Here is a 16996-nt window from a genome sequence, read left to right as displayed (position 1 = left end):
AACTGTGTTAAGCAGCCACTAAGGAGAATAAAAAGTGGCCTATGAAGACAGATGGTTTATAGGTTTATTAGATGTTTTGGGAGAATAAAACTGGCCTCTTAACACAGAGAAGGTTGTAATGCGAAATCTATAAGATATGTGCCTTGGAAACAGGTGTAAATGACTTTGACGAGAACATGAATTTAATGTCCTAAAATATATTGGTACACACTCGGTTTACATAGACTAGTAAATGACTTAAGTGACATGCTTAGAAAATCACCAAAGTTTAAGATGGTGCTTTCAATACGAAGAACGCCGTGACTTTAAAAATAAAGTTTAAAAATGGCTGTCGTCTGCGTGTGATATTAGATTGAACTTGTCTTCAAAAGATGTCCATTAACATAACTGCGGCATTCAATGCCGTTTCCACAGGCGTGACAAACAGGAAATTAACGGGAGGTAACCCTTTGACAGAGTTGTGTAACATGTCGCTTTAGGGTCCGAGAACAACCTCGATTGTCCTGACACACTGTATTGTTCACCGGACCAATGTACCCGACATCCACTGATCGCCATCACTATCTCAGCACTGAAAGGTCAATATACAGACTGATGGCACTCAACAGGGCCGGATCTAGTGAAAATTGCAGGGGAGATGTTGTCCCGCACCAAATAAAAATCTAAAAATTCGCTCTTTAAGTGCCTAGCTGTGGTGTCATCTAGGCATATTGTGCTTATGTTGACATTCCAAATCACAGCACAGAACTTAAACTACAATCAGAAATCTTAACATAAAGGACGAATCGAAAACAAATTTATGACCATCCATTTCTGTTAACTATTGTAAAGTTTTACTTGTTTGAAAGCATAGATATGTAGTAATGTTACTGTAATTGTAGGCCATATTCTGTAAGCCATACTGGTTACAAAATTGATGTGAACCTGAATTTTACGGAAAGTCACGATATCAGGTGAGAATTGCACCACGATCATTTCTATTCTAGACGGATCGTTAGACGCAAATTCCATTTGTCAGAAATCGGTCAACGTATAGTTCGTCCATAATGCATTCAATGATTGGATACACAGATGCATACACACATACGTACGGACAGACAGACAAAATATGCTCAACCCATTTGTATAAAAAGTGATTGTTTCAGATTACGCATTGTGTATGACGTGTACGCACACGAATTATACACAACTAGAATAGTCTTATTCAACTTACTGTACTAGCACAACAAATATGCTATACAACCTGAGTCATCTCCTCCACTCCGTTGTTGTGCTAGTACTAGATAAGTATGAATAGTAATGAAAATTAGAAGAAAAAAATTCTAATTTGCACCCGATTCTGTTCAGATTGATATACTGCTGGCCAGTCCAGATTAAGTATAGGATATAACAGTGTCATTGAATACCCTAGTTAGCACACACATCGTACAAATTGTGTTGTATTTTTACCGTATGTACCATGTATATTATACTACTCAAAAGAATTTAAGGGTCAAAAATTTATAACCAAATAAGTTTCAGAGTGTATTAGATTGATGATGTAAACTACACCAAATTTTTTATTTATTGTTCCATATTTACAAAAAAACACAAATAAACGTCACTGTATACAAGAAAGTCACATGACATGCTGTCAAAGTTGAAGGTTGTCAAACATGGATTTTACACATTAGAACATTCGTTTAATAGTGTGTGAATCCACCCCTGGCGCGAATACACTCGACACATCGTTGCCTCATGCTGTTGATCAGACGTCTGAAGAACTCTTGGGGAATGGCCTGCCACTCTGCCATAAGAAGTTGACCCAGATCATGAAGGTTGGCCGGAGGGGCATGGTTATCCCGAACTCTCCTGCCTAATTCGTCCCAGGCGTGCTCTACTGGGGCCAAGTCAGGCGAATATGCTGGCCAATCCATCCTGGCGATACCTTGTTGTCTGAGAAAGTCCGTTACCACCCTGGCGCGGTGGGGTCTGGCATTGTCATCCTGCAGAACTGCCCCGCCGCCAATCTGCTGAAGGCCTGGGAGAACCAACGGCCGGATAATCTCATTCAGATAGGGATTCCATTCAGATCGCCATCCACCACATAGAGGGGGGTCCTGTGGTGGATAGAGATGCCGCCCCACACCATGACGCTGCCACCACCGAACCGGTGACGTTGTCTAACGTTAACGTCAGCGAAGCGCTCCCCAGGACGTCTGTAGACACGAACCCGACCGTCGTTAATTGCAGACTAAACCTGGACTCATCAGTGAACATCACTCGACCCCACTGAACACGTTGCCACCGCAGATGAAGCGTGCACCAGTGACGTCTGGCCGTTCTGTGACGTGGTAGGAGTGGTCGTCGAACAGCCTGGCGACGGCAGCGTAGATTATTGGCTCTCAGACGATTGCGTATGGTTTGATCAGACACTCGAGTTCCAGTCGCAGTCCGCAGATTGTCACGTAATCGGCGTGCAGTGGTTGTGCGTTGACGTAGAGCCATATTGGTGATGTAGCGGTCCTCTCTATTTGTAGTGCTTCGGGGTCTTCCCGAACGTGGACGATTTGGAACAGAATTCGTTGCTTGGTACCGTTGCCACAGTCGGCCAACGACACTCTGACTGACACCAAGTCTCAGAGCAACATTTCTTTGCGTATTGCCATCCTGAAGCCAAGCAATAGCCCTTCCTCGATCTTCGATAGTCAGTTGAAGTCGTACCATTGTCGAATTTGGAGTGTGCACCGTACACGAACGCAAGCTCCAATTATACGGAAATTCAGCATTGGGAACATGGAATACACGTGCAAATGAAGCGCTTTGTGAAAAAGCAAGTTATGGGCACTTAGCAGACCTTTCGCTTTCGCTCTAATTTACGTGCAAATGTAAGAATGTTTTCGCCATTTGATCTAGTCGACAGTGTCAATGACAGTGGATTTTAATTCATTTGTGGGTTGCTTAGACCCACTTTCGTCAAAATGGAACAATACCATGCGTGACATTATGGTCTAGCTAATATAATTGACATTCAAAAAATAATGTCGAAAATATCGTCTGACCCTTAAATTCTTTTGAGTAGTATATATATATATATGGTCTGAGCGAATAAAGAATTTGAAAACCCAATTTGTTGCACTATCTCCAGTAAAACATTATCAAAAGTCATCTAAACAGCCTTACTTCTTTTTGTAGCGATGGAAGGACATTTGTTTATTTTCCATACTACGCCTTCTTTTCAAATAAAGGGCGGGACGTAGCTCAGTGGTAAAACGCTCGCTCGATGCGCGGTCGGTCTAGGATCGATCCCCGTCGGTGAGCCTATTGGGCTATTTCTCGCTCTAGCCAGTGCACCACAACTGGTATATCAAAGGCCGTGGTATGTGCTATCCTGTCTGGGATGGTGCATATAAAAGATCCCTTGCTACTAATGGAAAAAATATATAGCGGGTTTCATCTCTATGGCTGTGTCTAGTGGTGTCTTTAAACAAAACCAACAAACTTCTATACCAAATACTCGACCTTCTTATTTGTATACAGGTATGTTCTATGGTATTATGCTCTGTGGTTACATCATTATCGACTTTACAGAACCAGCTCAGTGAAATATTGTTATTAGCTGACGATGTAGTAGTGTTGGTATTAAGTGCTCCTTCTGGCAGTAACTAGTGGGAATTTCCCTAGTAGCTCAGTTGGTAGATTGTTTCTGTTACAACAACAATTGTTATTTGTTGCAGGTCTTACGATCAGTATGTTGCCGGACTTTGACGACTGTGATATGGACGCCGGACAGATCTTCCTGCTCAACAGTCCTGGCTCCTCCACTTCCGGTTACTTCTCCACTGACGACGAGGCTTTTCCGTCCACCGCCGATAACAAAGTAACCTGTGTGATATTCTCAATGTCCACAGCATTCTCTAAGTCTTCAGTACAGTGTTAACTGTAAATTGGTTTCATAATTGTAAAAGATTTGTATTTTTCAATTAATGAAAATAACGAATTTTAAAGGGACCGTCGTGAGTTTGCTGACATTGTAATGTTTTCAACTAAAATATCCTTTTTAATAACTAAAATTACATATTAAAGATATTTTATTGTTTAGAATATCAATGTCTGTATAAACAAAGTGTTTGTTGTCGTCTTAATGTTTGTAACAACTCAAACCGGATTTTATCTTTCAATAATTTCGTATGTACTAAAAGATGTATTACAAAATAAAACGAACAATGACTGTTGCAAACATTAGTACAAGAAAGTGTATTTAATATGGCTCTGGTAGTCGTAAGCAACTTAAAATAGCTGCAAACTTGGGACAGTCCCTTTAAATACGCGTGTAATTTTATGTTTTATGTATTTTTATTGCAGTAAACTTTATTCAAAGTGGAATCGTTTAAAATAATTGAAATAAAAAATTTTCCGCAAACATAGCAATTTCAGAAGTTTAACATGACATAATTAATGATTTTCTGTGTAATTTTGTGGAACCGTAAAACAAATGTATACTTGCTATGTTGTGATGAATGTTTGTACAGGGCGGCGGAACTAATAGCTAATTCGGGGCATTTGTAATTTTGTATATATCTAATACGTATAATATGTCAATAATTTAACTTTTTTAAAACTACAAAACAGTTTATTGTAACTTTATTTTCTTTATATTCAAATACCGATTGTGTCTACATACAATGTTTTTCAGTTTTCATGGGGTTTTTTAATTTAATGAATATTTCAAAATGTCATTCAGCATTCAGAAACGTGTAATAAATTATTGAAAATGCTGTGTTTCTCAAAACGTGTATAGAGGATGGGTTTGTATTAAATCCGCGTGGTTATGGTATTCCCTCAATGACGCTTTGTTCCGCCCTCTGTTAAAATTACCTACTTTAAAACGTGTGCGACATGCGCAGTTGCAGGAAGAGATGGATGTGGACCTTACCCCCCTTGACTGTGTGGAGGGCGACTGGCACGAGACTCTACAGAAACGACTGGTGAGACCATTCTATCATGACGTCATACACACGTCTACCTTTAATGACCGTCGCTTTAAGTCCTTATATCACTGGCGTCGTCACAATTCAAATACTTTAAAAAGAATAACTACAAGACATAATACATTCTTCAAAGTTCATAACATTCTTAAAATTTAAGAATTGTTTCTGGGGAATAACAACGTTTAGTCTTCATTAACCAATCACTTTGGGTTTGAAAATTTTTGTTTTGGTCAAGCAGTCAACAGGTAAAGTCTTTGCAATTTACAATAAAATTTTATGTTACCATGACAACATTATTATTATCATTATGTTCCAATTTGTTAACAAAAGACAAAATAATACAGTTTGTTTTAAGAAAAGACAGAGTAGTAAGTAGTTAAATTTCTTATACGCATGCATGTAGCATCTTTGACGTAAAACCCCCTGAAAGCCTTTAAAATTAACCGCATTATATGTTTAATAAAAATGTATTTGATCTCTCTCTCTCTCTCTCTCTCTCTCTCTCTCTCTCTCTCTCTCTCTCTCTCTCTCTCTCTCTCTCTCTCTCTCTCTCTCTCTCTCTCTCTCGCATAATGGGGTAACCGATATAAATATGGACAAAACTCAAATTTAAGTTTGATATTATTTTTTATTACGAAAATACTAAGTAGTCTCTTCACATGTCCACTATCAAACATTCAAAATTACTGGAAGCATCATATTTCGTTTCAGAGTGATAATTTCTGTATCCGGACTCCCCTTAGACGAAGCGGGTCGCTGGATATCCGGAAAAAACTCTTCCAGTCGCAGAGCAAGATCCCCTTTCCTTGCATCGCAAAACCAAAACGAGGCTGCGCGCTGAAACGACCGCTAAACTACAGCCCGGAGCCAAAGGTATTGCTACAATGGTATTTAGCATTTTGTTGGCCAGTGTACACTTGTGTTATTTAATATATATATAACATTTTGATCTATATATATTAATTTACTGTTATTAAATCAGAATTACTTAAGATCAAAATGCTTATTAATGCATTTTAAAAATGTATTAATGTTTCGAATGAGAAATGGTTAAATGAAGTAGTTATCAAAGAGTAGCAACCCATTTCTTTGTAAAAATGATTGGTAGACATAATTATGGAATTTGTTTAAGGAATACGAGTACTAATTAGTTTTGTTTGATCAGACTGAACGATCGTCCTCCGTCTTGAGAGCAGAGAGTAGGATAAAGGAGGCTGTTGAGACGCTCACCTCGTCCGAGATGATCGCAGACGGAAGCAAAGTGAGTTGGACTGGCTTTTTTTAATCATGCACACAATATTCTGTATAAATATTTTGAAAATGAGTATTTTTAAGGCTCTGTCTGTGAGGTATATAGCAAGGATGATCATGTGTTTATTTTAATGCTATGTTTAATAGCATAAAAATACACATGGGCTATTGGGTGTCAAAAAAAGGATGGAAGGAAGGAAATGTTTTATTTAACGACACATTTTATTTCCGGTTATATGGCGTCAGACATATGGTTAAGGACCACACAGATATTGAGAGGAAACCCGCTATCGCCACTTCATGGGCTACTCTTTTCGATTAGCAGCAAGGGATCTTTTATATGCACCATCCCACAGACAGGATAGTACATACCACGGCCTTTGTTACACCAGTTGTGGACGAGAAATAGCCCAATGGGTCCACCGACGGGGATCGATCCTAAACCGACCGCGCATCAAGCGACGTTTTACCACTAGGTTACGTCCCGTGTCAAAAAAAGGTCAGTATACCGGCAGTATTAATTGTATCTATTGGAGCATATATGTCGAGTCTCAATGGGGTTCACCACATTGTCTAACGCGAGTAATGAGCGCCTTAAAGTTGCGTGATTAAAGTTGCATATATACCGGCCTCGGTGGCATCGTGGTTAGGCCATTGGTCTACAGGCTGGTAGGTACTGAGTTCGGATCCCAGTTGAGGCATGGGATTTTTAATCCAGATACCGACTCCAAACCCTGAGTAAGTGTTCCGCAAGGCTCAATGGGTAGGTGTAAACCACTTGCACCGACCAGTGATCCATAACTGGTTCAACAAAGGCCATGGTTTGTGCTATCCTGCCTGTGGGAAGCGCAAATAAAAGATCCCTTGCTGCCTGTCGTAAAAGAGTAGCCTATGTGGCGACAGCGGGTTTCCTAAAAAATAAACAATGTCAGAATGACCGTATGTTTGACGTCCAATAGCCGATGATAAGATAAAAAATCAATGTGCTCTAGTGGCGTCGTTAAATAAAACAAACTTTACTCCTTTTTTTAAAGTTCATAATGATAGCCTAATAGTTGTTATGTATATTTACCCTACCTATAGTCCGTCCCACGGGGAACGACTTTTTTCATGCTATGGAATTTACTACAAGTTATTTATTTCTGTACCGACTGATTTGTAAATAGCACAAAAAAATAGTATTTTGTTGTTATTTCTAAAATACTTTTACTCTTCTTCTTACGTCAAAACAAACTGAAATTATTTATTTAAAAAAACACATTTTTAGAGAATAATGGGTTGGACTATAGACAGCTGTCTCTAGAATAGTGCCCTTTACAGCTATAATTTACAAAATACCCTATATATCGGTTTTTTTTAAATGTATAACTACCCTACCTAGACAGAGCCGTCCCTAGAATAGTGCCTTTTTAAAGTTTTAATTTACAAGTGCCCCTTTGTATATGATAGTCATAGTTATCTACGAAGCAAAGTTGGTTCTGTGGGTTTTCTCTCGGGTCCCCCTCCCAGTTCTCCCCCTCCCTGGTCAACGCTCAAATTCACGTTTTAGTGACTGAGATCTAAGAGTAACGGGTTTGAACTCTTCTAAATAATAATATTTGGGTTATAAAACTCCAAAAGAGGAAGTGATACTGTCTGAAAATGGGTAATTTTGCTATCAAGATGCCAAGGGGTAAAAAACACATTCTTGGGTTATACTATTTAAAATAATGCTAAAAATAGTTTTAAAATTATTGTTTAAAAATGGCAAATTTTGCGATTTAGATGCCAAGAAAAGGCGTTTAAAGCCATCCGATTTTTAAAAAGTTCCCCGGCGAAACGTACCCCCGGATCCCTCTACGCATCTTGTGCCATGCTTAACAACGACCCTGATCATTAGCCCACCCCAATTTAAAAAATGTTCCGACGGGCCGAAAAGCTGCAGCTAGCGCTAAAGAAAACCGTAGCTAGTCGGACACTGTGATATATACACAAACCACAAACGCATTCATATTAACTGCAAATATTAAAACTTTTATTAAGATGCCCTTTTAACAAGCCAATGTGCCACTTTTTTCTTGCTCCCCCCCCCCCCCCAAAAAAAAGAAGAAAAAAATGTCCTTGATCTGCTCATACTGAAACCTTCAAATGAAACGGTATTTCAAGGGATGTTGCCATAAATAAATATTTAGTACTGAATTGTTTAGTGGGCATTGGAAGTAGATGTTATTGGCATTTGAATAATAATAAATAATATTATACAGCGATGTCTATTTAAAGATACAAATGTTTATTTCAGGGTTACGCCTTATCCACAATACCAGGGAAACATAAAGACTTAAAAAGTATTTCATCCCAAACTGTAAGTTACAGTTCCTTATTTCTTCTATGAACCAAAAACCTATATTGTTTTTATGGTATCAATATTTACATTTATTAAAAAGTCAATGCTACTAACTTTTAGTCATTTACAATATCAATATTAGCCATATTATTTATTATATATATAATCATGTATTGGTTATCTCGACCATTAGTTTCGATTATATACCTTTAGTTTTTACTTAACAATGTAAAATGTTCTAACATTTCTGGTTATAACAATGAAACCTCCAATTAATATTTACTTATTTTTGGTTTTATATACTTTCATTATAATCGTGTTTTTATTATTATTAGTTTTTATAAATTTAAAATTTGTTAATTTTAAAAGGCTGAGACATCTTTTTAAAGTATCTAACCCTAGTTCCTGAGGTATGTACTTTTTCTTCATATAACATACATCAACATTGGATTTGTCAGAATTAATAACTTAAGCAATAAATACATTGTAAGTTAACGGTTATAAAGCAGTAACTTAAGCAAAAAATTCCAAATTTTTATACTACCAAGAAACTAGGGTCAGTACATTTAAGACAAACAGTCCCCGGTTTTCCAAAAATAAAAAATCTCATTTACACACACAGCTGTCAAACTTGTTGTCTGGCCACTACGACAACGACGTTGATGAGTACGCCATTGTTGATTGTCGATATCCATACGAGTACATCGGAGGTCATATTCAAGTAAGACATAACTTTATTAATGTATTAGATGAACTTTAAATATCTGCTAGCTGCATATTCTGTATATTGTGGATAATGGAATTTAAATCCACTTTTTATTAAAATTTGTTTTTATATATAAATAAAATATTTTAAAATTAATTATTAGTGTGTCATATCTATGGCTTGTGTAATGAATTCAATGTTTTTTCTTTATATTATTTTAAAAATATCACGTCATACTAAGAAATGGCAGTTTACACTGACATTTGTTATAGTTAGAGCTTATGACGTTTTAATGTAAACAAGGAAAGAAAGTATAACAGATTTTTATAAAAGTAACATGTTTTTATAAATATAGTTTTACAACAGCTATTTAAATGCACCTGTAAACAAAATCCTGGAAATAAATGGTATTGTTCTATTTATAATTTTCATTTTTTTTTTTTTTAATGTTTGTTTTATTATTGTTTTAAATGTTATTGTATTTTCAGAGTGCTGTTAACTTGTTTACATTTGATGACGTCAGTGCACTTCTGGAGAAAGCCAATCAGAAGCGATGTGACAAACGTCGAATCATCATCTTCCACTGCGAGTTTTCCTCCCACAGAGCGCCTCGCATGTAAATACCATTTCCCAGAAACCTATAGCTATAACTCTTACTCTACACACAGTATCGCAATAATCATACGTCAGAACCAAATACCTGTAGGTTTTGAAAAATGTGTCCCAGAAAAACAAAAAACAAAAAAATACAAAAACCATATCTCATTTAAAATCATATACCCGGGTAAGCCTACCTCTACAAATGTATGTCAGATTTAGATACTTGTATCCATTACAGAATGTAAATGTATGCACCTAATCACTACGGTAACAAAATACATACGAAATAAAGATCATCTGTACAATTGTTTGCAGTTAGCAGGGGATACAACTCTGTGTTAACTGATGAACATTTTGTTACATAGTCGATTTTTGTAAATATAAAACGCTATATTTAACTGTTTTTACATTTATCACAAATTATGTATTTAACCTATTGCCCATCCTCATGATTTTCCAGCAAGTGTCTTTCTAACAGTAAATGAAATTTTATCGGCAAGTTATAAGTTTCACATTTCACATTTTAAAACAATTGTGTACTTTTAATATTTGTTCATGCATTTGTGTTTTCAAGTTTGTTTTGTTTTACAGTAAAGTTGAATAAGAATTACAAACTATTAAATTGTGAGCACTAATAAGAAGGGAAAATGCTAAGCAAGATATTTTTGCAGACACTTCCGACTGTTTGTTCAAGTTGTAATAAAGCTGCTATTCTTAATATATTTGTAAACGCCAACAGAAGTTGATTACAGACCATATTTACTGTTTTTATCTAGTAGTTTTCTGTAACTATTGTATTTATTTTTAAAAGAGATGGTTTTTGTTGTGTTACAGAATGCGACATCTCCGTAGTCTGGATCGAGCTCGGAACAGTGACCGCTATCCTCAGCTTTTCTTTCCAGAAATATATCTCTTGGAAGGGGGCTACAATGTCTTTTATGAAGAAGCAGAGGTATGTATTGCAAAATTATGTAATGGTATTAAAAATAAAACTGAATGTATAAAACTACAACTACAACTACAACTACAACTAGTAGGTGAAAAGATGATGCACACGTGAATATCCAAACATTGAATGCTATTAACTAAACGCCGACATTGGTATTCCAGTAATTATTCAAGTCCAAGAATATTTACGATCAAGCGTAAAATAACCAGAGAAGGCGCACTAGGATTTTGTATTGGGGGGGGGGGGGTGGGTGGGTGGGGGGTGATACTCAAACACACTACTACAGTATTAAGTCTTGTAGGATAGGCCAATAAATAAAGTGAAGGAAAAACATATGTGATTGGTAGACATGCTCCCAGCCCCACCACATGGCAACGTCAAAGACTGTATGGGGCAGTAAAAAAATACCTAAAAAGTAATATAGGGTCTTGTCCAGCTAGACAAAAAGGCCTATTTAAACTAAAAATGGAACCCTTTTCTCTCTTTTTTTTTCCCTAGGGGCGAGAACTCCTCCCGCACCGTCCCTCGGTAGTTACGGCCTTGGTATTACATTTAGAATCACACATACTTATTCATAATTTAATTTAATTTTAGGAATTATGTGAGCCCCGGATGTATACCCCCATGCTGCACAAAGATCATTCGTCAGATTTACGTCACTTCCGCCAGAAAGCGAAATCGTGGACTGCTGGTGAAAAGAAAAAGACCCTGATGAGATCTTTACGTTATTGAAATGAACTCTTCTACCACTTATCATGACGTCATTGAGATTGTGCTAGCAAAAAACCCCCAAAAAAATCCCCAAAACAACCCGGCAACATGTTAAAGTCAAATTTGTATCCCTTTTGGATAAACATATTGGTTACTTAATCACGACAGATTGATCTGTCATGCAAAACAACGGTGTCTGACTATTGTATCTTTAAAATGTTATATTCTACACCTGGTATAATAACTTTTGTTGCATGTTTATATATGTAATAATATTAATATTATACGACTTAGCCACAGTTAAAGATGCAATCACCGTAACATTACCCCAAGTTAAATTATTCTAAATGAACATATTACCCCAAGTTAAATTATTCTAAATGAACATAGTTTATTATTTAATTGGGGAGACAGATATTTCTGTCGATGATCATAGTGCATATAAGTTATTAAAAGCTAGTGCTTGCTGTACATATGTGTAGATATACATGTAAATAAGCAGGGACGTATTTATTCTGCCATGTACAGTACTGTGTTTTATATATAATGTACAGGAACCGGTGTACAGTCTGGTCGTGTTGGTTGAACGGTATTTTATATTTAATTTTAAGAATGCGTGGGAAAGAAGTCGAACATCAAGTGAAAATACATTCTGTATGTGTATGTCGTGCTGGTTTGGTGCAACTAAATGTCATCTGAGCGGTAGAAGTAAAATCAAAGTGTGAATATATTTTTACTCGTGATTAGTTGCATCAGGCCTCTGAGAATTGAAAATATGTGTGACCCATTTATCGGTTACGCAGAAATAAATCCAGGTAACCCATTTATCGGTTACGCAGAAATAAATCCAGATAACCCATTTCCTTTTTGCTGAACCCGTTATAAAGTAAATGGTGCTCCAAATTTCGCGTGAACAAAAGATGGGTTATGCAACCTTAGATTCGCGAGAACGAAAATATCGTTCGCGCAATTTTCAGAGGCCTATGCATGGACTTGGAAAACAAAAATGTGTCACGGTTAAAAGACATTTGGGAAAGTCTTGTGGCGAAGGTTGAATGTTTTATTACGGGAATGGACTTCATGGTTACGTGTATATTAGGTTTAGCGTTTAGCATTGTTTTTCAAAAACTATATAACCGCTTTAATACAAACAATAACGCTTACGGTGAAGGTTGAGTGATAAACATGCTCGGATAGACATTGGTGATGGAGATTTTGTTGGAAGTTAATTGTTCATCTCTGTATCCCAGTAAGCAGTTCCTGCAATAATGATAAGTATGAACTCGTATAATTAATATACATGTATACGTATTTTTACAGTATGCTGACTCAATAAAATGTGACTTTTTCCGTCAATTAAACAGGCCGATACGGAAGTATTTCTATATGAATACTTCCAGTGTAAGTTGATGAAATAATGACACGTGTGAACTAATCTAATAAAGATATCTATTTTTTTTTTACAGTATGCTAACTCGATAAAATGTGACATTTTTCGTCATTTAAACAGGCCGATACGGAAGTATTTCTACATAGATACTTCTAGTGTAAGTTGATGATGGGATATCTGTATGGAAGACATTAAACTGCCAAGCATTATATGCTGTCCATGAGTTTACAAAATGGTGAAAACCAAACCAGTGACACACCGTTTCCTATCGGTATATAGATGGGGTTTTTTTTATTGACGAGAGGATGATACGCATGAACTGATTTTAAAAGATTTTAAAACTTTATTTTAATGACTGAGTGTTCAACACAAATTCCAGGCCAGTAATTATACGTGAAAATAAAATTGTTTCATACTTGTAATAGTTATTACCTATTGGTTTGTATATAGTGTACATGAGTACCTCAAAGAAATACCATTTGTAACATGATGTATATATAAATAGTTATAAAAATGATACCTTGTTTTGTGTTTATTTTACTGTGCTTATTTGTGGGTTTTTGGTGGTTCTTTTTGGGGGGAGTGGGGGTGGGGGTGGAGTAGGGATTTTGAATGAAGGACCGGATCTAGGTCAGTGATAGAAACACTCTTGGTTTGAGTTTGGAGTTTTCCTTCTCTTAGGAGAGTTTCCTTACTAGGATTCTGAGCCTCTCCAGCCCAGTTTTGATTTTGGAGTTTGCTTCTCTTAGACAATTGTCTTTCTTGACTCAAGTCCTCTGTCTGTCCGGTCCATATTAGTCTACTCTCTACCCTTTGACCAGACCAGCTTGTGTGATCTACAAGGAGCTGATGCTCCTGCTGGCATAGCTCTCTGAGTCGTTGAGACATGCAAGCTACCTCACCACGTCAAGGAATGGACCATGAGATAGACTGTATTCAGTTATGGCATAACCATTCCAACAGATCATAACACGGTGTCTCATCATATGTTATTGCTATGATAATTTATTACCCAATTATTTTAATAGGGGAATAAAGGCTTATTGAACACATTAGTTTTATTATGACTTGGGAGTCATACGAGTTATATAGAAATACAGGGTCTGTGCCCAGTATATAATGACGTCACACACATGCAATTTTTATGGTGTTACCATGACGTTAAAGTATCTGATCCTGAGTTTAGACTGTAAAAAATTTATAAGCACCACTATTCCATTTTGGAAAATAAAAAATGGTTGAAAATTATTTTGTCTATTTAAAATATGATTAGCAGATGGGTAATTTGCATCAAAACATTGTAATATGATGATTGCAGAACGAGATATGGAAAATCTAAAAATAAAATCATGGAAAATCATGGAATATGTTTCAAAGTATATGAAAAAAAGAAATGTTTTATTTAACAACGCACTCAACACATTTTATTTACGGTTATATGGCGTCAGACATATGGTTAAGGACCACACAGATTTTGAGAGGAAACCCGCTGTCGCCACTACATGGGCTACTCTTTCTGATTAGCAGCAAGGGATCTTTTATTTGCGATTCCCACAGTCAAGATAGCACAAACCATGGCCTTTGTTGAACCAGTTATGGATCACTGGTCGGTGCAAGTGGTTTACACCTACCCATTGAGCCTTGCGGAGCACTCACTCAGGGTTTGGAGTCAGTATCTGGATTAAAAATCCCATGCCTCGACTGGGATCCGAACCCAGTACCTACCAGCCTGTAGACCGATGACCTACCACGACGCCACCGAGGCCGGTGACATGGTAATGAAGACGTTAGAGGGATTAGCTGAGTCGACAGCTCTAACCATGACTGGTATATCAAAGGCTGTGGTATGTGCTGTCCTGTCTGTGGCAAAGTGCATATAAATGTAGCTGGTTTCCTTTAAAATTACCAAATGATTGATATCTAATAACTGATGATTAGATATACAGATAGAATAGATGTTTAACGACACCACAGCACAAAACAATACATCAGCTACTGGGTGTCAAAACTATGGTAGACGCAAAAAAAAATAATCGATAATTAATTAATAAATGTGAATTCTGACTAGTACCGAGTGCTCAACACAAATGTTCGATCTTTTATATGCACGTTCCCGCCATAGTGTCTTTTAAAAACAAACACTTTAAATAACCGTTACATAGGTTATCTTTAGTCTGACAGCAAGTTTCATTATTTAGCAGTTTTAGTTCAGGATAACGCATAACGGCATTTGATATACTAGGGACGGGAAGTAGCCCAGTGGTAAAGCGCCAGCTTGATGCGCGGTCGATTTGGGATCGATCGCCGTCGGTGGGCCCATTCGGCTATTTCTCGCTCTAGCCAGTGCACCACGACTGGTATATCAACGGCCGTGGTATGTGGAAAAATGTAGCGCGTTTCCTCTCTAAAACTATTTGTGCAAATTACCAAATGTTTGACATCCAATAGCCGATGACTAATAAATCAATATGCTCTAGTAATGTCGTTAAGCAAAAACAAAGGTTAACTTTTAAGTCTGATGGCTTACCCACCACCACCAAGGCAAGTTTCTATAATGAGCAGTTTCAGTACAGAATAATGTATCACGTAATTTGATATACCAGTCCTTTTAATTTAAAGACAATTTATGTTCATTTGAATATATTTTGTGGCTATTGTGAAAACAATCCTCTTATGCCTTTAATAGTCGTTAACACTACAGCATTTAGGGTTGGGGGGGGGGGGGGTTTAATGAACGGTCTTCTTATGATACAAGTCTGATGTAGTTATGGGGTATAGCGTTCGTATCAGGTGCGGTACGTCATCAGATCGATCTCAGACAGGGACGTCACGTGTCTTAAATACCAATTTTAATTTCCTTAACGACACTACTAGTACTAGAGCACATAGATTAATTAGCAACAAGAGATTTTTTTATATGCACAGAACAGCACATACCATGACCTTTGATATACCAATCGTGGTTCAATGGTTGGGACGGGGAAAAACAATCAGACAATGAGTCCACCGAGGGGGTTCGATCCTTGACCTTAGCACCCCAGGCGAGTAGGCCCCTACTCTGAGCTAGATACAGAACTTTGTCCTCAATACAAACGATAAGGTGCAAATCCCGTCTGTCCGTAATCCGTCGGCGTGTCCGTGTGAGTAATTAACAATGCATAGATACGCACACACGTACGGAGAAACATAATTGGAATCTACTCAACCCCGTTGCACAGAAAGTGATAACGTATTGTGGCATACGTATACGAATTACGGACACATGGAATTTGTGCCTGTCACATGATCATCACAAACAACACGTGCCTATACTGCTCAGTCAAGAATGGTATAATACTTGGGATTAAGAAAAAGTTTGTTTTGTTTAACGACTTCATTAGAGCATATTGATTGGTTAATCATCGGCTATTGGATGTCAAACATTCGGTAATTCTGACATAATAGAGGAAACCCGCTACATTTTCAATTAGCAGCAAGGGATCTTTTATATGCACCATCCCATAAACAGGATAGCACATACCACGGTCTTTGGTATACCAGTTGTGGTGCATTAGCTGGAACGAGAAATAGCTCTATGGAATTGGGATTAATGTTAAAGTTAAGTTTGTTTTGTTTAACGACAACACTAGATAATATTATTTATTAACCATCAGCTATTGTATTAGTGAAAACCCGCTACATTTTTCCATTAGTAGGAAGGGATATTTTATATACACCATCTCACAGACAGGATAACACATACCATGGCTTTTGGTATACCAGTTGCGGAGCACTAGCTGGAACGAGAAATAGCCCAATGGGCCCACTGACGGGGATCGATCTTATACCGATCCACATTAGGCGAGCGCTTTACCACTGGGCGATTAAAGAATGGAGTTTGATGATACTTCAGCTTATTCTTTTAGAATACTTTGTTTAGATAAGAAACCCTCATTTGAATAACACTGGGTAGAGTGAATATTACCAATCATATCTCAAGCGAGTGTCCTAACTACTAAACCACGCCCTTTTTTTATCTGGTCCGTTTTGATCGCAGTAGTTGAATCATTTCGTGAGCATCAATACCTGGGGCGGGATCTAGCTCAGTGGTAAAGCG

The 16996-nt window shown here is 37.2% G+C and overlaps 1 protein-coding gene across 1 annotated transcript; it reads left to right on the top strand.

Moving 5' to 3' along the window:
- Nucleotides 1-371: 371 nt before the first annotated feature.
- Nucleotides 372-13364, top strand: LOC121382917 (M-phase inducer phosphatase-like). The gene is made up of 10 exons (XM_041512598.1): nucleotides 372-441; nucleotides 3717-3859; nucleotides 4887-4967; nucleotides 5682-5843; nucleotides 6136-6231; nucleotides 8500-8562; nucleotides 9167-9265; nucleotides 9739-9866; nucleotides 10685-10802; nucleotides 11394-13364. Exons 1-10 carry the CDS (start codon nucleotides 372-374, stop codon nucleotides 11529-11531), a joined length of 1098 nt encoding a protein of 365 aa, XP_041368532.1. The 3' UTR covers nucleotides 11532-13364.
- Nucleotides 13365-16996: the final 3632 nt, after the last annotated feature.

The sequence above is a fragment of the Gigantopelta aegis genome, chromosome 10 (assembly GCF_016097555.1).
Source record: "Gigantopelta aegis isolate Gae_Host chromosome 10, Gae_host_genome, whole genome shotgun sequence".
Lineage (NCBI taxonomy): Eukaryota > Metazoa > Mollusca > Gastropoda > Neomphalida > Peltospiridae > Gigantopelta > Gigantopelta aegis.
This window is presented reverse-complemented; position numbering and strand designations above follow the sequence as displayed.

Excerpts from the sequence above, each read along its gene's own strand:
- LOC121382917 (XM_041512598.1), top strand. The coding sequence starts at position 372 with ATGTCCATTAACATAACTGCGGCATTCAATGCCGTTTCCACAGGCGTG. Across the intron at positions 6,232-8,499 it reads TGATCGCAGACGGAAGCAAA|GGTTACGCCTTATCCACAAT; the intron begins GTGAGTTGGACT and ends TGTTTATTTCAG. Across the intron at positions 9,266-9,738 it reads ACATCGGAGGTCATATTCAA|AGTGCTGTTAACTTGTTTAC; the intron begins GTAAGACATAAC and ends TTGTATTTTCAG.